Source organism: Amphiura filiformis, chromosome 14 (genome assembly GCF_039555335.1).
Source record: "Amphiura filiformis chromosome 14, Afil_fr2py, whole genome shotgun sequence".
Classification (NCBI taxonomy): Eukaryota; Metazoa; Echinodermata; class Ophiuroidea; order Amphilepidida; family Amphiuridae; genus Amphiura; species Amphiura filiformis.
In genome coordinates, this window is record NC_092641.1 from 29,577,929 (window position 1) to 29,603,329 (window position 25,401).

Genomic DNA, 25,401 nt, shown 5'->3' on the forward strand with positions numbered 1-25,401 from the left:
GTTCAGGGGACATCTCTAAAATGTATAAAAGTGAAAAAAATATGTTGCAATTAGTGGTGAGTGACACCACTAATTTGGTTAGATTGACTGGACTATAAAGGTAATCGCTGCTTATACATGTATGCAAGGAGGTTAGAGCTATAAAGGAGACACTATAGATTACGTAACGCTGTGTGCCGATTTGAATTACCGACAAGCTATTCATCGAAAAGTACCTTTTGTTCGGGACAAAGGGCTTCCGCTAGTAAATCGGTAACTGACCTGACAGCGTGTTAACGCTTTACCTAGCAGACTACTGTGAATGAATGATCAAACGAAAGTCGCGTGAAAGCGCCTACCTGGACGAAAATGCATTTTATTCCCATACAACCCAAGGGTGTGACTGAATCAATGCCGTTATGCGTATGTATTTCGCACCTGCCAAGCACAAGCACATATACAATTATAGAACAATGAACGCTGCAGCCCACTGACTAGTCCTACTTCAAGACAAAAGACTCTACTTAAGGAGCTTCGTTTGATAAAACATGAATGAACTAGCGATACCACTGTAGCCACTAAACATAATGTCGGGACCCAGCGTTAATCCTCCTTATCATATTATTTTGAAACTAGCTATACGTTTCAATTAATATTTTTACGATGCATTATATTATTTCATAAAGGCTCAATTATTAAATTCAACGTTAATTTCATATTCTCCCCTCCCTCTCTCCTCAATGTATCCTAGCTCTCTCAAACTTGACGCCTCCTTCTAAACTTTTTTTGTGAATCGGGACTATAATTGTTTGTTTTTTTCAGTTATCAGGAACTTTTGTCATTGTAAAGATAACATTGAAAACCTTAGTGATAATTGAAATGTCATTGCAACATTTAAACATCTCACCTGAAATGCCATCAATACCAGCACCTTTACCATTTATTTAAAGGAAATAGCAACTTCATCTTCAGTTATAGGCTTATTCAAAGGAGAACCATCATAATTGCATGCTTGCATCAAATAACTAACAGCTACTATTGCACACCCGTTAAGGAAGCCACATAGAGTGCTGTTATTTACAGACAATAATCTGGAATAATCAGGAGGGCGATATTAACATAGTAAAATAGTGGCGAATGCTGTTCAACGTATATTACATGACATTTCTGACTGTAGAGCTGTTAAATGGAGGTTAACACACAACGAAAGTATTCAGTGAAACTGGTAAAAAGTTTGAAGTTAATATTTTGCCCTTTATCAATACAAAGGGACAATTCTGATGGCCAATTTGGTGGTCATCTTGAATTAGTAACTCGTTATAGCTCCCTGACACACTTACTTGGGGGCGACAATGATCATTATTTTATCAAAGGCAACATTACATTCATTATTTTCTTTGTTACATCAAACCTCAAGGTTTGCCAGGAATGTTCCTAACAGGGGTGCAAATTGTGATTTCTTCCTCAGGAGCAAGGTTTTTAGGCTCAAGATTTCCTCAACCATACCAGACATAAAATAGCTTTATTCTGCACTTCAAAAGATGAGAATGGAAACTTAGCGTGTATTTTAGAGCGACTCTATAATGTTAAGTCTTCGAGCTTCCAAAAAAGGCTTTATGAAGACAATGTGCATGCGTTTTAGCGTGCAAAAAGTTGGTATTTGTCACTAGTTTGGGGGCAATTTGGTTGGACAGATGCTCCTTTCCCCTTTTCTTTTCCTTTGCCCCCCCCTCCCCCATTTCCTCTTTCATTTTTTGTCAGAGGAAGCACAATTTGTTCAGTGCTTTATGGTTCTCATTTCTAAATTTCCTCAATATTTTCCAGGTCGTCCTCTCCTCACTGGCATTAGTATTGATACACCGAATTCCTTCATGACTTTTTCCCCATAAAATCCTCATTGCTGCCTCTCTATAAATTTCCTCAGATATGATTGCCGCCTCTCTATAAATTTCCTCAGATTTGTTTCCTGTTTCCATCTGCCTTCACCCAACTTCCTTTTTTCCTGTTAAATTACATTGAATACCTCCTCTGGTGATGAATTGCAAATTTCCTCATATGCATTATAACACATTTCCATATTCTAACACCAACACCTTCCCCTTTTTTGCTCTTATTTCTTGAACAATTATGTGAATTCCTCCCAATTTTGCACATCCAGTGTCTTTTAAAGATTTCCTCTCTTCCATTCAGTAGCTTCACGAGTGCCTCACAGCCCTCCCCTATCTTTTACTGAGATCTGTATCCTTCTACGTTACCTTCTACTTCACTCCTCTTCTTTCTCTTTCCTCTTTTCCCTCTTCCTCTCCTCTTTTCTTTTCATTTCCCTCCCTCTTTTTTCCTCTCTTTCTTTTTTCTTCTCAAGGCATTATTTCCTCAATTTTGACTGTCATTTCCTAGGAGTGGTGCGCCCCGCTCCCGCACAATTTGCATCCCTGGTTCCTAATGTGGACATCACTATCGATAATAACACCATCACTCCTTCCAAGAGGGCTGTCATTTTCTTCGGAATGGAATCAAGAATATACTATGGGTCATAGAATTTTTATACCAAAAATAGGGGGGGGGGGTAACAATTTTTCCACCAACATAGGGGGTCATACGTTTATTGAGGCATTATTTTTACTTTAATGAAAATTATATGCATATAATCGGCAAACTGACACTCGTTCACGGTAAAATTGAATATTCGTAGTCGATTTTTACACTAGGTTTCGTGGTCATTTAATAAACGAAAGGATCTCAGAATCGGAATTGTCCAATAAGTGGGCCCTTGTTAAATTATGCCGAGATATGTTGCATTCGATATCATTCATTTCCTCTATATTCATTGTGACTGTGACTAATACTGTAAAGATTCGCCTAATGGCGCACAGCGTATACAGCAGGTAAATAATTATTTTTTCCCTGCAATGAATCACGTAGAATTGTAATAACACCATCAAGTAACACTACGAAAACAAGCTGAGCTATTATGGCCTAATACTCCGTTGGTGAGCGATGGGCGATTGGTATTTTCCGAACGCAAGAAAATGAGCCCTGTCTGACTGGCTAGAAACCGATCGCTAGATCGCTCAGTTATGCAGTACAAACTCAGATGTAGAGATATATTCAATTCCATTTAAATCAATATTCTATTATTGACGCAGATAAAGAAAGTGGTATAGTGTTTCACTATGCTCCATTGTACTATAGAATTAACAACCTTGTGATTGAAATATATTCTATAGCCAGAGAAACAAGTGCTGTCAGCACATGGGTCTGAGCTGAATGGGCTATGCATGGTGGTGTCATATCATTTTGATATGATTATATTCTCAAACAGTTGAGTATATCATATTATTATCGGTCAATTTAAAACATGTTGGTGAAATTGCAGTTTAATAATATGTGTTGAAAGAATACGACGATCGCAGCTGAGTGTATTGAAAACAAAACCTGACAACAAATCGAATTTTCTTGTGTTGGCAACATCAAAGGGTGTACTGAGCATGCCCAGATCGTATAAACGTGTCAGTTCAGCTAATGAATGAAAACGCTGTGGTATCTCATATCGTTCAAGTGATGTGCTTAGGCCTCTCGCCATGCGTAGCTGTTGAAGAACTAGTGGATTCGCACTACTATCGCGGCAATTTTTGACAAGAAGATATAGACGCTCTGTGGCGCACATGTGCTCATTTTCCTAAGGGTACATTTCACGTTCAAAATAATAGAGAGCTCCTTCCATTGACAATACGAAGAACAATTAAAGGACCATGTTCTAATTTGCTGGTGACATTTTTATGAGAGGGCACTTTTAATTTGCTGTTTATTTTCTAGTTATGTCAACAAGCTCATGTGCGACATTATGTGCATCTTTTGAAAACCTTTTGATGATTATATATTGATTAGTTTCTAGTTCAAGTGACTATGTTGCGTTCATCATGATCCATAGCATAATTTTTATTTTTGAAAAATCGAGATTAGCATAGTCTAGCATAATCTTTTTCGCAAGAGTAAACACCAACATTCAACTTTATTTTTGATAAAAATAGCGTTAAATTGCCCATTTGAGGCACTTCGCACGCAATTTTCCCAAAGTAATTTTTAAAGGAGACTTTACAGTTTACCCGTTTTATAAATGTATTATGCGACTGAGTGCACTGGACATTTAAAGGCTAGTTAACTTAACTAAAAGTTCACCGTTCTTTAACGACTTTCTGTAAACAAGAATATCCGTTTGGTACACAAGGTCGTTGATGCTCATATGCTAGACCATTATTGTTACAAGCTACCACAGAACAATACACTCTTAAACGATGTACTCATTTTTGAATATAGGAACTTGCTGAATTTGACAATGCAGACTATAGCCATGGGGATTTGACAGACTCATTAAAATAACTAATCATTAATCAAAATGACATGTTGAGGCCAAAACCAAACTCAATTGAATTATCTTTCACGATAGATTACCACACGATGGATGTTGGATAGTGTTATAAACACATGCAGTCCGTCTCATTTGGGTACACGGATTATCTCTATTATTATACAATGGATAGATTCTTGATAAAATGACCTTTTGAGTAGTTTATCTTCTCTGAGGGGGATATAATAGAACCTTTTCAAAAGGAAACAGATACTCTTATCAAATAATACGATGAATATCGTGTCATTTTAAATATTTATTTGTTAAAATAGAACGGAATCTATTCAATTTGATAAGATTGTCGGTTCAAAGTGTTAATACGTTAGCCAAACTAATCAAAATAAACGATATATCTCATCAAAACGAATAGTAACGGGAGCAAAAACAAATGAGTAGGGATTATATACACAAAGAGGATTAGTTCGAAATTAGAGTGTATTTGGTGCACGGAAACTAAGTTAGGGTTGAAGATCATTGCCAACAATGTCCTTCAACAGGATGGAGTGCATATTATTCAAAGATCTATTTTCGTATTTGCGTGCAAAGCAACTTATCAGTATCATAAATACAGGTATAGATGACACGGCTCAGTTAAACTTCTAAAAATAATTGCGGGTTGAATTATTAAATTGTATACAAGATTATGGCTTAAGGCTAAAAAATGATGTTTTCTGGATAATCTCCTTAACCTACCATAAAAGCAATTATGTATTTTTACAACTTGGCTATTTTTAACTACAATAGCACCATTTTTTGTTATAAATGTGTAAATATTAGTCCAAGTAATATTTGCAGTTTTTTGATCGTTTCCTATAACCTATTAAGCTTAGGCTTGTACGTTGTATTTGATTTTACTAGCTTATTAAAACCATGACGAGGTATATTTAAATGCACTTTCAATTTTTATTAAATAATGCATTCAAATTGCGTATACAATATTATTATTACAACACAACACAAAAAGCACTGTGACAAAAAGAAAGTCCGCACTTATATATAACCCATTATCAATAATCTAATCCTGCTTATGTTGTGACGATTTGATTGGCGCAATGTACAGCAGCTTACCATGCTTACAGGATGATGGTATTTCTTATTTGATACCAGATTGCTACCAATACTGTCTCTAAATTGACAAAGATGGATACCAGTGTATGTAAATTGGTCCATTTATTAAAGTTGCATATTTAAAAGGGAACACTAGGAGCTGTCGAGGTGTAGCCCAAAAAAACACCGTACGTACATTGCGTATGGGATAGTCACACCGCACCCACTCAGCTCGTAGACTCATTTTGTACGTTTTCGTATGATGATTCGCATTTTTCATGTTAACAACTCAAAAAAAATTCGAACTTGTTGGTTTTCTATACAATGTCCTTTGCCTCCCCAATTTTTCCCCAACTTTCTCGGGGGGTCACATTTCTCTCTAATTTTGTATCCCCCCCATACAAATTTATTTCTTACATATGGAAAGTTTTCTATGCAAAAACGATTCTCTTATAAACCATCATGCGCACGTTTTCCACCTCGATACACCTGAGCACACATTTTCGTCCAACAGCTCTCAAGCAAGCAGTGATTGTCTCCACTACAGTCTTCGATTACACTACACGGTTGGGTGCATAGCATCGAAGAGCTGTGGAGCTTCTAGCTGAAAAAAATGAGCCTCTGATTGTTTTTGTCGAAACCTCAAGTGTTCACTTCATCCAATCATAATTGTTTTATATCAAACGAAAGCTAGCACTTCCCCCTAAAAACATTTTCGTCACTAGCTCAACAGATAACGATAATGTTATAGCAAGGCGAATGTGATAAATCTGTAGAAAACTTCCTATCCAAGCACATTTTCTGACCAAACTGTAGTTTTTTAAAGTCAAAACCTCAAGTGTTCTTTACAATATTTTTCAAATTTTATGTCATTGAATAAAAAAGCACACTTACATTGTTCATATACTACCGTCACTAGAATGAGCAAAGGGCAATTCTCTTTAAATTGCAAATTATGTGCAAAAAGTTATCTTCTCCTGTTTTGTCATACGGTTGTAAATTCAATGAACTGTGAATTTGCTAAAAGAGCGCTTACAAATTGATATGGTGGAATATTACAACCTGACTTTACCATCCAAGAGTCTCCATATCCAGGAATGAACCGGCGGAGGAGCAGGGCGGCCCGTCACACTGTAAAAAAGGGCCGTAAATTATCGGATGCCCGTATTTCGAAATTAAAATTTCCTGTACTTTTACGGGAACCAGCCGGCAGCCGCCCAGACACCTATATAATACTCCACACCCGCCCAGACACCTATATAATACTACAAACCCATGTGTATCCCTAACTCCCTCTTTGTCCTGCTTAAACACACTAAAAGTAAATTTTAAATTCCCTAATTTTACTGGGCCCCGTAAAAGTACGGAAAAACAGCAGCAAATGTTCCGGTTATCCTGTAATCACAACAAATCACGGGATAACCGAGTACAATTACCGAATAGGGTGCAACTTGCTAGACTTGAGTCTAGTCCTCGTGTACGGAGTTTAGGGTTATGGTTAAGGGTTGGGTAGGGCAGTCTTGTAATTAGACTAGTAGAGTTGCACCATATTCGGCAATTGCTTCTAATATAGAATACCAAATTAAAGCGCTCTATGCATGACTCCGAATCCATTATATAATATAGTACCTCGATATTGAATCGCCTAGTATTCCCCTTCCTGCAAATATTTCACTAATTATGTAATTCCACCCACATCCTAGGAAATGCGAGACGGGGAAATGATGAAGCGTGTATTTTATGAATTATTACATTTGAGTACAAACCACTGTATATGGTCCACAAAGTAGTAATGTTTTATTTCCTATTCCCAATCCCACTGGTTGCAGGATCTGGAAATTACAACGTAACAAAAACGCTGCACACCCGTCCCCCTGCATCTACCTCTGGGGTGCTTCAACCCGTCAATCCATATGTAATCCCAGCTTACAAGTTCCAACAGTGTCCCACATTTGTCAGGATAGGGCGTGGAGTAGTACCTGCAAGTGCAAAGTCTTTTCATAATAAAATATTTCGTCGGTCGCAACACATAATGGCGTACGTGAAGGACAAAATGCGTTTACGAGCAAAACGTTTTTGAAGGATATGCTACTAGTAACGGAGTCGACCCAGCAAACACAAAAACGTTTTAAAAACGTTTTAAATAAGTTATATTTTGGCTTTTGGTTTTGGCAAAAACGTTTTAATAACATTAAAATGTCGGGTTATATAAAGGTCATGATAACGTTTTAAAACGTTTTGTATGAAAACACACTACAACAATATATTTTAATGTTTTCAAAAAATGTTATTGTAAACTATTTTTGTAAACATTTTTGCCAAATATTGTGTCAATACTTAAATAACATTATGTTAAAATATTTGAACCCAGCAAACACAGAATTGTTCTTAAAATGTTTTTTTCAAAACCTTTTAATAACATTTAAATGTCGGGTTATATAAAGGTCATGAAAACGTTTTTAAAACGTTATCGAAAATATTTTGGGCAAACATTTTTCACAAAATATTGTTTCAACCCCAAAATAACATTCTGTTTAGAATGTTTTGTATCAAATTTTCAATAATGTTTTTGGAATGTTATTAAAACGTTTTTATACCCTTTATATAACCCGACATTTAAACGTTTCTGTAAAACATTTTTGTTTGCTGAGCATTAGATTATCAAAAAATGTTTTTTAAGGTTATGAAAACATTTTATACTCTTAATATACCCTTTATATAACCCGACATTTAAACGTTTTCTGACAACCTTTTATAACCTTTTGCGAATGATGTCGAAAACGTTTTGTGTTTGCTGGGGATACTCCTCTACTGATATCTCTCAGTTGCCCGATTCCATTTGAAATTGAAGTTTAAGGTTCAAACTATTAAATTGTATCTTTAAGGTTACACAAAGAGACGTATAAAAAACGTATAAAAGACGTATAAAGTTGTTCTCTAAAACAGAGATTTCTCAGTAATCAAATATCGCAGCGAGTGAAATGTTGGTGCATTGGATGTAGCTTAACATTTTGTGTGTGTTATATACAAATTATTAGAATAAATTTGAAAATCCTTCGTTTAAAGCATTTTTACCCACCATGTTCACAACATCAAAAACACGTTCCATGAGGTTTTTTTCAAATGTGCGCTCCGTATAAATCCACACCGAGCGATTGTTTTCTTCTTTTTCGTATTGTATTATAAATCGATCAAAGAAATAATGTTGCCATGGGGAAGAACCAAATACAGTACCGATTAAATTTTAAAAGCCCTTTTGGGTGGAAAATTTTGGAGAATTTGCTTGAGAAAAAGCTGGTTTGTGAAATTATCGATATCTTGATTACGAGACGTTAATTTAGACATCTGAATACCTACATTATTTCTCAACATTCTGCCAATTGCTATTCCATTTGATTTTCACTCCAAATTGAAGCTAGTTTTGCAAAAACGAGGTTTTCCTCCATCAGTTCGTTCAAAATTTCAGCGCCGACATGCGTGTTTATTCTAAGAGCCATAATGCGGACGCGATTGTAATCATCTTGAATTGCATCCAATTATAGTTATATCACCCGCTTTGAGAACAGTCTATTGCGTAAGTTGATCGATGGCCGAGTGGATAGAGCATTGGACTGATAATCTAATGTGAACTATTTTTGTGGGTTCGAGTCTCCGTGTGGCTGAATTTTCTTTTTTTTTTCTCTTTTCTCATTTTACTTCCTTTCTTTCCTCTTTTCTTTCTCCCTTTCTTTTTTCATTTCTTTTTTTTCATTTTTTTTTCTTTCTTTCTTTCATTTTCGTTTATTTTCTTTCTCTCTTTCTTCCTCTTTTTCACTATGTCTTTATTCTTTCTTGCTCCTTTCTTTTTAGTTTTATTTGATTGATTCGCTGAGTGCAGTGAATCGTGATTGATTGTTTTTCACTTTATATAATTCAGAAATTTGTAGGCCTGCTAAGTCTGTCTTGTTGATTTTCATCCCAAATTCGATTTACAAATAATTGCTTTTTGATATTGTTGTTGTTGCCTACCCTTAGGCCTACATTGTAATCAGGGAATAGCAGCATTGATTTCATCAAAGATATCAAGGCTATAAATTCAAAATCAACACATTTTCCAGGGCGTAGCTTGACGAAGTGCCCCAATCAATTTTAAAATTTATAAAATCCTTATGAAAATTGCCGAAAACGGCTTGTGCCCCCCCGGCATCCGAGCTCCGGGCACGAGCTAAGCCAAGTTTCATAGCCGTTTCATGTCTTGACCGTGGATCGATATTCTATAGTAGGCCTACGTCCCGGTACGCTTGTTCATTTTCTGCATGGCTGTTTCTGTTATGAACTTACGCCCTCTGAAATCAAGCGCATGAAAAACTCTCGGCTAACCTTAATAGTAAACAAGGAAGAACTATTATAGGATAATAGCTAGCTCGAAACCTATACGCCATTATGTGAAACGGAAAATTTGGAAAATCGCTCTACGCCACTATGTGTTGCGACCGACGATTTTGATTTAGCCATTTGGCTGGTACAAATTCTTTTTGAAAATTAATTCCAAAGTAACCAGTGAAAAGTAGAGACGATACAAGTTCATTATGGGGAATGCAATTATCGAAATTATTTGAGTAGCATAGAGACCAAAGAGTGCATTGACCATGGGGGAAACTGGATTCCCTGATTCCTTAGCCAATCCTTCAATGAATATGCGCGTGGTCCACTCAGCAAAGTTAAGGAAACAGAACAAAATCAGTGCATACCTAAACCAAAGAGGTACTTTTTCTTTCTTACGTCTGATATCAACTATTAAATAAGTCTGCGTGACTGTATTGCAGATTCCGAGCGTGGTCCAGCTGACAGACACAATTGCAGGGGTTCGAACTGTCTCGTCTAAAATAGCACATACTAGACCAGATAGGTCTCTCAATGTATACCAAAATACATCAAAGAGGCTCGTGAAAATAATAATGTATTCAGTCATGAATAATGGTGTATTGCCAGAGTCGCTATCCCATATCATTCTTCCAGCTAGAATCACTAAAAAACCGAAAGTAGGTATCTGCATACCATTTACAAGGTTGTCGCCAGTTTTGTGCTCGTCGAATTCTTTGAGTATAGCAAAACTTTGATTTACCAGGTAACCAATAGCAATTAACAAAGATACTAAGATAACAGCCCAGAGCTTGCGTTTATCTTCATTTAAGTTACATTCACATGTCCGTTGTTGATTCGAGGGTAACGCGCGATCAGGAGTTGAATACATTACTCTGTTCACGCTCATAAACAAAAATGCTGTTAACACAGCTGCAAATTCAACATGAAATGAATCAAAATAGATGCTAGCAGTTTGCATTTTGCATTTGTTATCGACGTTCGTATCATTAATAGGACTACATAGGTTCGAATTATTGTCAGGGAAGTTATGAAATGGTTGTGCCAGTGTGATCAAAGGTGCAAACGCAACTGCAAGCCAGGAACACATTTGCAACGTCGCGAGGGTAACAAATGTATACATGACTTTCTTGTCTTCAAAATTAAACCCTCGCAGAAACCTTGGAATGTAAAAAAGAATAAAAATGAATTGACTTATCAGCAAAACTATATCTACTGCATTGGTGACCTTGGTAATATTGCTAGGGTTACAGGTAAAGGCTAAAGCACAATCAACTAGACTTAACACATTCAACGTAAGAAGTAAAAACACTAAGACGTAGTCTACCATATCTCCTGTACCAAACGTTGGCCCTACTGATGATGTTATATCAAGATATGTTCTATCAGTGTTTTTGTACATCATCATGAAGCCCACATATAAAAAGAAAAGAAAGATGGATAGAAGAATGATAACCACTGCATATGCTATTTCGACTTTATCACTATCTGGTAAGAGAACTGCTGCAAGCCCAAACGTAAATCCTATTGTGACAGCTGACGTAATCAAAATCAAGGAGACGTTGTAAATACCTCCATGTCCTACATGGTGTACGTTGGCCTGTAAAAATAATACAAGATTATTTGGTCAGTAGCATGCCATTAACTCTTAATCTTTGGAGTTGCAATAATCAGGATAGTTCTACATTTATGTTTCCGTCAAAGTAGATTTGCTGACAAAGTAGAATTATGTATTTCTGAGCAGGCCTCGAAATAAGACGAAAAATCCGGACCCTTGTCTTTGAAATTTTCAAGGGTCCAACCACAGCCCCTTGCTTTTGAAATTTCAAGAGAGAGAATTAGCTACGGCGATCACGGTATGTTGGTTGTAGAAAATTGAAAACCCGCGTTGAAAACTTGATTGGAAACTAAAATAATCTAAAAAATGTATTATGTGAACCATATTTTCCAGTGGAACAACAAAACTAGAATTGTCTGCTCCTTGCTTGGTTCAATTTTTACGGGTCACGCGGACCCGTACTGTAGGAAATTTGCCGGTCCGCGCCTATACTTTCACGGGTAGTTGACGCAATGACGCGCCTTGTTTCGAACGCTGTTTCTGACACGTCCCTTTTGTACCTGTTTTAACTGTTATGCAATAAAATTGCAAAGAAAATTGCAAAGAGAAACAAATAATTAATTTTATGTATGAGTTACAGCAAAACTACCAACCCGTACAGCTCTTACAAACCTATAACTAATTGAATATGACCTGTGATGTTTAGTTGGTAACAAAGCATTCTAGTCAGTTCAGGCAAATTCCTTTTCTGTCTTAATTTTACTCAAATCATTTTCAGTGGTTTCAATGGCGTGCACATGGTTTTGAAAGTGGGGAGGCGGAGCAATGGTCACAATTTCCCCATTGCTCAATTATGTTCTATTCGCTTCGCTCGCCGTAATCAGGCTAAATTTGTTAATAAATTGTTAACCTCACTTTGTTTTTAGCCAAGACGCTCAAAAATGGTGGGGAAAGGGTGTAGCGACTAATTTTGTAAAGAGCTTTTTTTTTTCATTATTAACTACTTTCAATCGTATTGTTTTTGTCTATTACAACCACTTTCTACCAATTTTTCCCGAATATGTGCATATCCAGCTATTTCCTCAGACTTTTCCCCCGAAAGAGGGTCCGTGTCAATTTTCCCTCGACCAGATACATTTCCCCAAACTGTGTACATTTCCCCCGACTGGGCGCATTTCTTCAGACTAGCTGTCAAAAGTGCGGGAGCTGTGCATCCCGCCTCCCCTTCTGTACACCTTTCTGTTTTTGACTTGACTTTTGATTTTAACTTGGGAACGGTACGTCGCAAGTATCGTTTTTAACACAACACAAAACAAAACTTACCGACTTTGATGTCAAATTTAAGGACCTTTGACAACATTAATGACAATTACCCCCTCCCCCTGACCAACAATCACTCTGAACCCTATCTTTGAAGACATCGGTGCTTTTTATCGGTGTTTGGCAGGCGGTGTGTTGTGTGATTGTGGAGGGGTGTGTGTGAGGTGTGTATGTATGAGCTGTAGGTAGGGGTGGATGTATGGTGGTCACTGCGGTGGTACGTTTTGAATGTCCAAAACAGCATGATAAACACATAAAAATATTTATCATTTTCTATTTTCCAGCCATTATTATTTTTATGCGGAGCCAAAATCAAACCCAACACAAACACACATCCAACGAATCCGTGATTCAGGCAATAATGTGCAAAAAGTAGAAATTAGAGAAAATTGAACGCGACGTCCTCAATTGTCTCTAATTTCTAGATTGTGCACGGTTGCTGGCATGTTTTGGGCTTACGTGAAACATTGACGTGTAAACTGTGCGTATAATCAGTATGCATCTAATATGCATATATCCCTGCACGAAGCTACGCGAAGCTCTGCTTAATAACGACAGGACTGATTCACGCATTGCCGATAATTATAGGGACTGAAATGAAATGCAGATTTCCTTTGTTTTACCTGATTTGGTCGTCTCAAAATCGAATCGGTGTATATCTGATTGTGAACACTAACATTAAGACGTATAATGAAGGAAGACGGCGAATACATACCCTTATACTATTATATCCTGTATTGCCACCATCTAACAGGGTTGTCTCGTCTCCCTCTGTCTCGTGTGGGTCCATTTCTATACTAGAATTAGCCATTGTTTATCTTGTCTGCACACTGACTACTCCTAAAATAAACCAAAATGATGAGCCCGCAGTATTAAATCAAATTTACTTATGGGTGGCCGAATCGGTTATGTTAGTACCCTGAATGGCATACCTATTGTTGGAGGTCCTTGCAATATACCGCATTTATACCAGTTTATTTTGACAGATTCGCCTAATGGCGCACACGGGCTCCTTTACATTAGAGTAAATTACACGCACAAATAAAGAGCTTACCCCTCAGAACATCCTGGAATAATACCAATAAGAAATTCCTGGAATAGTGGGTCCGGTCATTTTAGCTTCCATGCCATATTTTGTTGTCACGTGCATTTTGTTTCACGCTACAAAGTATCACGCGGATTTTACACCAACCTATATCATTGCACAAATGTCATAAGGAAATCTACGTACGTCACTGGTATCGTGCTCAATTTTGTTTATTTACTTACCAAACAGATAAAAAGAAGCTTTGAAGAAAACACACAGTGTGGGAGAATCCCAGAGAATCAGGCGCTGCAATGTATGCTACAGGTTAATTTGACGCACTTGACGAGAGCTTGCAGTGTGTTTTCTAATGATATTACTATATAGTTTAATAGCACATGGTATGTTTACTGCGCATGACACAAATTGATATAATGCGACGAGTCCGGAGTAATGAAGTTCCGAATAGTATTTGGCCAAATGAGTGAACAGCAGTCCAGGCTCTTTGCTTAAGAAGTTGGATAATAATGACGTGATGTTTGCAAGAAACATATAAATGGTGAGGTGTAATGATACTCTGGAGTAATACAGACCAGACCTCTCAGAGATTGCCAAGTTGAATCACAGATTGGATACAGCTACGCCTCGTTATGCTACGTACTTGCAGAGAGTTTGACTAATTGCAACACCGTGCCAAGTTTCTACTACACTACACCTAGTTATGCTACGTACTTGCTGAGAGTTTGGCTAATCGCAACATCGTGCCAAGTTTCTGCACTAAAGGACGTGTCGGGGCTTTCCGGGTTTTGCTTATAAGTTGCATGCTGCTGTTTCCGGAGTTCACTGATCACTACTGATACACAAAAATGGAAACTATTACACCAAAAGGGTGTGCTATATGCTATGAGGATATACGCGATCCTAGACGTTTACCATGCCGGCATTATTTTTGTAATGAATGCATTCTGAAATGTGCCAACAATAATCAAGTAAAATGTCGTACGTGTAAGCCGGCTAAAAAATACCCCTTACCGAAGGAAGGATTTCCACCATATAAACCGGTAGGTTCTTTAGTGTTTGTGATTCTCTTCATGGTGTAAGAAACTGTAGGAAAAGCTGAAATAGCAGAATTTTGTGTCGATGTGTCTTCAAATCACATAAAGGCAATGAATGGTGCGATCGAGCTGCTTATAACGAGAATTATTAATCGTTTGAATATAAAGCTACAGAAAGAGCTAAAAAAAAAAGCTAAAAAGACAATATGTTGCAATCATTGATCTATAGTCATAAACTTTTGTGATATGCACCATTTTCGGTGTCCATTTATGTCGAGCTCTGTACGGTTCATCCAATTTCAAATCAAAATACTTATTGTCATTATATTATTGCCTTTGTTTATATTTTGATTTGTAAATAAAACTGAAACTGAAACTGATTATAATAATATAGTCTTACACCAATGACCCACATGAGGGTATTTCCACGAGGTTGGGTATTAAAGGGGTATCTCTATTGGTTTTGGATATGGATTATCTTTACACTTTGTTAAGAGTCGTGCTGACTCAAGGCCAAAACCACCTTTTATCCAAATTCTAACGAATGCACAACAAAAATACACTGGTTGATAAAGCTAACAAAATCTAAGCCCAAATCTGATCCATTTCACAATGCAAGGGTTTCCCTATGATTATTAATAAAGAGAAACTTCTAGAGATGAATAGGAGTTTTCCCCAGAAAATCTAAAATTAGATATGATCTAATTTGTTTTGATCACTTGACGAATGAAAGGGAATTCCCCTAAAACATGCCATAACACACAAACTCTTGCATGATTACTTCCAAGGTGTTTCCCTTTGTCTCATATTTCTCATGACATACTTTCAGCTTGTAAACAAAGTTAAATTATTAAATTAAATTACTCAGGGCACGTCACAGCTTACATACAATATCAAATACCGTCCCCTTGTGAAAAACGAGAGTATTGAGCATAAATGTGAATAAATAGCAAAACTTGCAATCCAATACCTTGGTACGCGTGAATTGCATTCTGGGTAGACATGTGCCGTAATAAGCTTAGACGAATTCCCGTTCGCACATGGTTTAACTGACAGACACTACACGTTCATACAACGTGTACGGTCATTCATACGATGTTCTCAATATATCTCTTACGTATTTGTGTCTCTAATGACCGTTCGGTAGTTCAATCTATCAAAATATGATAGCAAAGCTCCTTTCCATCAATATAATTCAAGCTCTGTTGCGGAACAAGACACAAATTACGAATAATGTGCTACAAAATTTGAATCTATTCTTACCAGGACATATAATACATAGTATTTGATTTATTTTTGTATCATACAGATAGCAGTCTGTGGTGCTGACCATGGAGGTGAAAGGGCAGCATATTACTGTGAGCGTTGTCTAGGTGATCCACTTTGTAGTAGATGCCTTGCGGCTCATGAAGGCGATGGACACGATATCAAAGAGTTGGAAAATGCCGCAGCAGAAAAGGCAAGTGCACTAGAGATACTTCAAAAGAAACTTGAAAAGAATGCCAATGATTTGATGGACATATTTGGGCAACTGAAATCTGAAGAAGAGGAGCTGCGAAAGAATATTCAGGATACCAAGAAGGCCTTGATCCCTGACGACTCAGATGAAGAATTCATATCTAACTACAATTTAATCGCTAGTAATGTAAAAAAGCTGACAGAAACATTACCAACAGCAGAGAGGTTCAATGCACTCACAATTAAAACCCTGAAACCATTGACGGAAATGTCGCGCGCTGAACTAATACTAGTAGAAAAACTACAGAGACCACCACAGCCTGAACTACAAGGTGTTTCGGCCAACGAATCTTCTTGGAAGCAAATTCTTGAGTTTTCTACCACTCCGAAAGTTCATCTCCCAACAGCTATCGCTGTGTGTGGAGATACAATTGCCGTAACTAGCACGTGGAACAAGGTCGCATTGTATACAGATGTGGGCCAATTCAAACAATACCTTAAAGATTCATCAAACGATGTTCTGGACATCGCTGTTTCTCCAAGTAATCAATACCTTGTACCCAGCGAAGACGGACTCAGTATATACAGCAGCGACGGTGTTAAACAACATGAAATCCCGGTGGGTGGTTATGGAAATGTAACTTTAAGGCAGTTTATAGCACCGTGGTTTGGGTCAGATGCTACTCTAAAAGACTCGAGTCACTCTGTTGCTGTAGATTTTGCAGGACATATTATATTGGGGTCATCTATAAGTGGACAACTGCGAATTTCAGTCCACAATTCAGATGGGAAGTTCAGAAGGCAATTTGTGCCAGAAGACGCAGAAGAAACGTCAACATGCAGGATTGCTTGCTTGAGAGATCATCTTGTGATATCTTTCTCTAACAACCAATTGCAAATTATCAGCAAAGATGGTTACAAGCTGGAAACCATCGAAGCTCCCAAGGGCACAGAAGAGGCTGACTGTTCATTATGGTGTCCTAAATACGTATGCTGTAGCAGGTCTAAGTCCGCAACTAGAGCTAGGCATGAAACGAAGGCAAATGACGGATTTGAGCAGCAGGTCGAGATTTTTGTTGGCAATTGTGGCAAGCCGAAAACAGTATTTAGGTACGTTTGTATGAACGGGAGGTTTCAATATAAGGATCGTGTTGATAAGAAGGACTGGAACTGGAGTCCATTCGGTATTGCATTATCTGCCGATAATAAGAAGTTGTTTGTTGTAAACAAAAACGGATCACTCATTCGTGTGTATGAGAGACAATATGACCATTAACATATCATGATAAGATTGAGTTCCATGAAATCCAAGATAAAGCTATAGATCTCCTTTCCCGACCACTGCTCACAAAACTGACACCATATGTCATATATATTATTATTATGTATAAAGAGAAACATTAATTTGACAATACAAATTATAATTCGATGAAATATTGTATTATATATGAAGAAATGGTTGAAATTTTGCACCAAATGTAACCTTGGTTGTATCCGTCATTGATTTGATGCCTTTTTAGATTATTCTGTACAAAAAAGTAATCCTACATTATCAGCCATGTTAATACACGGGTAGGAGGGAGGGAAGTCTCGTCTGATTTTGCAGCTCAATTTTCCATTTCCTGATAACTGCAAACAGCTGCATTCCTTGTAACAGTTCATTTCTAAACATAGTGTCGTAAAAAAGTGAAAAAAGAAATCGTCTACAAGCATATGGTGTGTTTTTAATGGAAGTTAAATCAATAAAATCAAGAACTGAGGATAATAAGAGACTTACAGAATGTCAGCCAAGGACTGGAAAAAGGAGGAGAGGAATACACTGGAGAGATGACATCACCACCTTTATGAGTACCACAGCTTGGGTATCAGTGGCTAGGAACAGACGGAGATGGAAAATGCTGAAGGAGGGCTTCACACAGCAGTGGGTGAAACAGCCTGATGGGATGAGTGAGAAATCAATCGCAAATCTTCCAATTCATTATATTAGTCATTGCAATAGTACTTGTTTGTACACGTTGGTAACTTATTTGATCAAACTCCATATGTGATGCGATCAAGCAACATCAGTCAGAACTCGGCGATAATACATTTTCAGTTTCCTATAGGATAGTAAAAAGCATTTACAAAGCTGGATTTTGCAGAAAACCCCATTGAAATTGAACAACCAGTTCCAAAGATATGAGCAATTAAAGAGTTTGCAAAACAAGAGGAAACAAAAGGAAATATTTCCTTTGTTTGGCTATATCTCAAAATCAATATTTCCGAGTTCCGACTGATTTTGCTTGATCGCATCACATATTACAATTTTGTTGGTGATGGTGCCTGGATTAATTTAACTTTCGGGTCACTCCATATCAAATCAAGGAGGCGCCCCACCTGACCCCCTCAGATTTGATTTATATTTTAGTCATATGTTGTACCTGTAAAAATATTAAAAACCTGCAAATTTGAGGTCTGTAGCTCTTACGGATTTTCTGTGGCAGCCATTTAAAGTTGGAGTAGGGGAGTCTAAATTTGGACCCAAAAGTTGCCCTTTAATCTTTTTTCATCTTTGGGCGTTTGTGCCTTCTTTATAAAAAGAAAGAGAGGTCTGAAACTTTGCATACACACTAAACTGCATGCCCAATTTGTCAAAAAATAAAAAATAAAAAAATTCTGTAATTGCGCGTTGTGTCACGGGCTCATTAAATATGCAAGAAAAAATGTAATGTTTTGTAAACTGGCAAGTTTAGCCCCTAAATTCACATTTTTGTCAGATTAATTATTTTTGTTGTCACCGATGCTATATATAGGATAAATACAATGCATACCCAAAAATTGGGGTCACAACTCATTTACATTTCGAACAGCGCCCTCACGAAGATGAAATTTATTGCAAATTCAACATTTTCAGGGGGCCCAAAGTCGATGTGGTCCACCTTCAAAATATAAAGCAAATCTGAGGGGGTCAGGTGGGGCGCCTCCTTGATTTGATATGGAGTGACCCTTTCATCAAAAGCAATGTTGTGACAGGTTGTAAACGAGGATTAACGAAACTGCATTTCTTATGTTCAAAGAAAGTTATCCGTATATGTAAAGTCAAGAATGTTCTGCTTTATAAATGTCAAATTCTGCTTTCTTCTGCTTTGTAAATTTTATTCGCTAAAAGTTTAATTTTACGATTTTGGCCTGATGTATGTAGTCCATATTTTGAAGCCGATTTTAATATTTATATTATTTTATTAATAAGATTGTTCATTATTTTCATTTTTTGTGGGATTTTTTTTTTTATTATCTTTTAACGCGGAAAACTTTAGGCTTTAGGTGTATGTTTCAAAAGAAATCGTTACAAGGAATACTGCGTCTGCCGAAGTTAATATTGCTTTGCATTCGTTGCATGATTTCAAATTCGTCTTTTCAAATAGGGCCTTTTCAAAATATGTATTTTTAAACATGCATTGATAATGTATCTTTTGATGAAATGTATGTTTCAACTGTATCTGCAATTTATAATTTGGTGGGTGGGTGGGGCGTTAGTAAAGCCTCCAAACGAAGACCTACATATTGATACCCACCATACAACGAGGACACACCTCCAAACGAGGACGTCCTCGGTTTGTTAGTATGACCAGGATGACGTAAATGATGCAAATATGCATATAAGATAGTATATGAGATAGGTCCCCAAAGGGGATATAGGACGGGTCACAGTTGGATAGTAAGTTGTCTGGTGTGTCTGTGTGAGGTCCACGGTGTGTTGATTAAAAACGGGCGTGTGAGTCCTCGGTTAGATCCTCGTTAAGTCGAGGTCCTCGTTTGGAGGTATTTACAAACATTGTATGGGTGGGGATGCGAAATGTGTTTGCTTGGGGTGGGAATTTGGGTGTGGTGGGTGCATCCATGTTTTCTTTCCTGATTTAGCTTGTTAGTTTTTGATTAAACAATATATTATAATTTAATTTTGGATTTTCATAATATGTATCTTGGTAGCTGAAAATTAAAACCATAATTTACGATCTTATATAAAATATGAAAGGTGGTTAATATTTTTTTCACACCTATTACCGTGTTGGAACCATCGTCTTGTATACTCTTAAACAAGACACTTTATCTGCACTGGCCCTCTATTGTCAACCGGGTGTACAAATTGGCACCAGAAACAAATTTGTTCGATCTTTGCATCGACCGTCGATGTTGCATCGAATCTTGTTAGCAATGAACTATCAACTAATTAATCAGCAATAATGTTAAATATATATTGGTCAATATCACTACAGTCAAAAATGACTATGTTATCAAACAATATCAAATCTATTATTATTATAGGTTTTCCCGTCCAATTTCAAACTTTGGTCGTTCAGTTTTACAATAGTAGTATAAGTGTCATTCCTTTTCGCGCGAAATTGAATGAACGCTTACATTCTCGATTTCAATTTAGCAAATGTGCAATCTATTTCATTTAATACGCATTTAAAATTCTAAATAGTGCACCCAATTTCGCACATTGTGCAGCAAATTTCGCAAATTGTGCAGCCAAATTCACATGGCCTTGAATTCAGAGCCTATTTGGAAATTCAAATTCATATATGCGGAAACAAAATGGAAAAATGTTCAATCGAATTCGCAAAATCCAGAAGTTCTTAAATATTTTACAATGGTTCAAATATAAAAATGCTATTTACCGTGTTTATATTGAACATTAGATACATGTATCGTCAACATTGTTCAAACAAGCACGTTCCTATATTAAATGTGAAGTGAAAAGATATCTTTAAGTAATGTTTAAAATTGCCGTATGCATATGCCTAGTAAAAAAGAAAATGAATTAGGCCTATAACTAATTATAATATATTTAAAAGCATTTTCACCGGTTTAGTTCAGAAACCATAAAGTGATGTATGTCCCAAAGTTCAATCAAGCTCAGTCTAGTTAATCATATAAATTATAAAAATATAATGAAACTCTTCCTTTAAGTTAATGCTACTTCTTCTTTCGATAGGTCTTTTTTAAATCTTCGTATTTTTAATTGTATAATATGTATCGTATAAGAATAAAAACTGAATGAACACAGTCAAAACAACATCCAGAAATTAAATAGCTAAGCATATTTTGCAGTCGACTTATAAACATATCCTTCACATCACAACCTGTTTAATTAGACCCATTTCGTGTCCATTTCATTGTGTGAAAATCTGAGCTATAGGTCTATTGTATAATATTTTATTAATTTTTATTCGGGGGGGCACCGACCATGAAGGGGAGACACTGGGTCTGATTGGGGGGATTTTTTAAAATTTCAGATCGTGCCCCTATGACGCTACGCCACTGGATTAACTGACATGTTATTTTATTAATTTTTATTCGAAGGCACCGACCACGTTTGGGGGCACCGATCTGATGGGGGGGGGCACAAGCCATTTTCGCCAATTTTCCTGTGGGATTTAAAAAATTTCAGATCGATTGGGGCACGTGCCCCCACCCCGCCCGTGCCCCTATGACGCTACGCCTACTGGATAACTGACATGTTAAAGTGTTAATATAATGCGTTCATGTGTTTAAAACAATATTAACATGTTACATTCGTATTCGAATTTGCAATCATTAATGTGTTTGCAAATGAACACTGTACCTAAAGTATACTTCTCATTACAAGCATTACCCATTAAAACATGTGTGTGTTTATTATGTGTTATATAGGGCTAGGCCTACTCACTTTTTTCTGCTGCAACGTAGACGTAGGGCCTATAGGCCTATGTCAGTATACTTGAAAATGCGCATAATTTCAAAATGAATTCCTTTTCGCTAATTAGATTGTCAATGCATGAAATTGAAAATAGGATTAACAACGTTTCGCAGCCCCCCGTGCATCTTTGGCGAAATTGGTTGCCTATTTCTTTAAATTAGACGTCTAATGGTGAAATTGAAACATTCGAGAACGAAATTGAATTCACAATAATGAATTGTTCTGATCATACATTAATTTGATTGAACTAAAATGAAATCGATTGCTCATAATGCGAAAAAGAAATCGGGATTCGTTGCGATCATTCAATCTTGCGCGAAAACGAATGACACTTTTATTAAATCGAACGCACAAGTTGCGAAATTGGCCAGGAAAACCTATATTATGATTATTAATTGATTTCATAAATAATAAGGTCCGACCAATGATCGCTGGTCGATAAAAATATCGAACTAAGATTGTTTCACTTGCCTTAAAGAAGCAGTACACATACCTGGCTAATTAGATGTAAAACTTTCAATGTCCATTCAGTGATTTGCTCATCCAGAGGATGGTAAAAATCCTCAAAATCAGACCTGGCATCTTTGTAATGTCATAAATGTGGTAACATAACCAGTGGCATACCCACGTTATCGGAACCGGGGGAGGTGGGGTGGCACAACTTGTAAGTGTACCGACGAAAATATTTTTGGCCGAAGGTAGTTGTAAATTGTTGACCCCTTTATCTTTGCTCTGTGCGCTCAAGAATCTATAAAGTGGGTGGGGTGGAGCTACGGATCAAAATGTTCGCTTAATACGGCTTCAATTATAAACGTCATTATACCGTTATATGTGGTACTAATGTATAGCTCTATTCTATCGAATGATACCGAAATAAGTATAAACATTCCCCACATAATGTCTCTATGACGTCATAATGTGAGTGTACCATACAGATTTGGAAACAATTCTGGCTGTATACAAAAGTATTGGTAAATTGATTTTCGGCTACAAATTCCACTAACATTCAACGTTAACCAAATGTTCTCCTAAATATGAAAGGATCATATGACTATATCAACCTAACTAAAATGTCAGTAGCTCTTGGAATAATTTGAACAGAGCGAAATGAAAATCGTGGATTTTACTGTACAAATCAATAATCCCCCCCCCCCCACATAGGCAGCAACAAATCCCTCATAATTCGCAAGACTGATGGCGCAATCAAACTCCTCATCTATAAAAAAAAAAACTCACCCATGCCGACCTATATCTGAACTTCAATTCACACCACCCATTACAACATAAACGTGGCGTTGTTTATAGAACGTTATTGTACAGATCTATCATCCTGTTCCATTTAGTTGGAAAGGATAGCTGTGGGTCTCCTGTTATACCAAAATAAGTATCGACATGCCCCACATTGTGATGCTATTATGTCATAATATGAGCACGCCCTTTCAATTCTGAAATTCTGGCTATGAACAAAATAGGTCAAAAAGCATAAATTAATGAACTACCATATAGGGCCTACTAATCTAGTTAAGTAGGTAATGGCGCTACGCATCCTGCAAAAGAACATAAACAAAATGGGGAACGATTGCTCGCTACAAGAGGAAACAGAATATCATTAATAAGAAAGAATGATCAATTTATCAACCCAAAGTGTTACAATTAAACCAGACATCAAATAAACACTTTGGGTTAACAAAATGTTCATACTTTCTTATATTAATCTAGACATGCGGTTAACGCACTGATGGCTTTCTGATGGTTAACCCTATCGAACACCCATTTGGATTAAATTTAAAATAATTAGGCCTATAAAAAGGAGAAATAAAGATCGATTTATATGGCAATGATCGCACACGACACGGCCGAAATAGCGAGTGATGATATAATTTAACAGACATCAACACGTTTAAGCCTATATTACAGTGCAGACAAATAAGGATATAAATAAAAGTGTTTTAAAAAAGTAGACTGCACGAAAGTGATTTTAATATAATATTGGTTACTTCGAACAAATAATTACCTCACTCGATCCTTACCTCACTCCTCAGTATGCTCCAAAATCGTGAAAATAGCGCGTTATAGTGGAGTGTGTATGTGAAAAGTCGGCCGTCCTTGATGCGGCTTTAAACGGCGATGGCTTACACTCGAATAAATCATCAGTCGGACTACACACAAACGATATATTCTTACGATTCCAACGACTCGACATTTACTGTTTTAAATGCAGGTAAATACATCGCTAAATAGTTTGGACCGCTACACGCTATTTATTGCATACATGTACATCGCTACACGCTATTTATTGCATATAGAGGGAGGTATAAAATAAATGAAACGCTGTAAATATTGCATTGCACTATCGTGCCTTGGGACACGCGCGTGGCCGAGGTAGCGTGCCTCAACCACGTTTGATGTTCAACTTATATTTTCGACCGCGTGTCTTGGGCTTGCAACTTATGAAATCGTGGCACACGTGGTCGGAACCACGATCGTGCCTTGCGTGCCAATTTTCTTAGACTTTAGATCAGTACTGTAAGTTTTAATCAATGTCACTCTAATTTAAAAAAACTGGAAAAAGTTAATCATTTGGGTACTTTTTTTGAGAGTTTATTCCGGCAAAAAAATCTGTTGGGTGTACAAAGTCTGCCAAGTACAATATTTAATATAAATAAGTAAGTAATCTATGTGGTGGCAATAAAGAATCAAGTACTGAATTTTGACATGGGCCCAATTTGTCAATTATGATATTGCACAGCGATACTGGGCTCAGGCCTACTTTTCTAGATGATAGCGACCTCAATATATAACAGAGAGTAAGAAATCAGTGGTGTGGCAGCATTCATATCACCATGTTTATTGTTTTGTCAGGGCATGTGCAATAATTATGAGTCATGGAGGAGGGTTATTGTTTCTTTTCTTTTTTTTTTTTTTGGGGGGCATTTTGGCCAGTCTAGGGAGGGACAAGCCGAGAGTGTGAATGTAGTTTTGGCACACATTCATAGCAGCCTTTTAAATACAACGCTCTAAAGGCTTAGGAATACATCAGAGAAACGATATGCACATTTTCCTGCACGCTGCGCTCTCAAAGGCCCCATGTCACATGGGGGAAAATGGGAAATCACACTAAAGCTATTCTTCTTTTTAATTATTTGAAAATGTTTTTCATTTTGTTAACATATTTGACATATTTCCACTTTTATTTTTCTAAATGTGTTGTGGTTTTAAATTTTTTCTGGTGATTTTACTTTTTTTAAATATTTTTAAAGCGATTTTTGAATATTTCCTGTGATTTCACTCTCTTTTTGTAATTGTTGAAGCGATTTTTGAAGATTTTCTGCGATTTTACTAATTTTTTGCAAATTTTGAAATATTTACTGTGATTTCACAATTTTTGTCACATTTTAAAAATATATCCCGGAATGCTACAAATTTGAGGGTGTTTTAGATTATTTCCTGTGATTTTACAATTTTTGC

General features: G+C 36.8%; 2 protein-coding genes across 2 annotated transcripts; one reads left to right on the forward strand and one right to left on the reverse strand.

The window, feature by feature from the left end:
- Positions 1 to 9,795: 9,795 nt before the first annotated feature.
- Positions 9,796 to 14,142, reverse strand: LOC140169923 (uncharacterized). The gene is made up of 3 exons (XM_072193241.1): positions 13,944 to 14,142; positions 13,390 to 13,514; positions 9,796 to 11,396 (listed from the first exon to the last, which is right to left on the reverse strand). Exons 2-3 carry the CDS (start codon positions 13,483 to 13,485, stop codon positions 9,921 to 9,923), a joined length of 1,572 nt encoding a protein of 523 aa, XP_072049342.1. The 5' UTR covers positions 13,486 to 13,514; positions 13,944 to 14,142; the 3' UTR covers positions 9,796 to 9,920.
- A 301-nt stretch (positions 14,143 to 14,443) lies between these two features.
- LOC140169922 (uncharacterized) lies at positions 14,444 to 18,941 on the forward strand. The gene is made up of 2 exons (XM_072193240.1): positions 14,444 to 14,759; positions 16,063 to 18,941. The coding sequence occupies exons 1-2, from the start codon at positions 14,565 to 14,567 to the stop codon at positions 17,485 to 17,487; spliced, it is 1,620 nt and encodes a 539-aa protein (XP_072049341.1). The 5' UTR covers positions 14,444 to 14,564; the 3' UTR covers positions 17,488 to 18,941.
- The last annotated feature ends 6,460 nt before the right edge of the window (positions 18,942 to 25,401 follow it).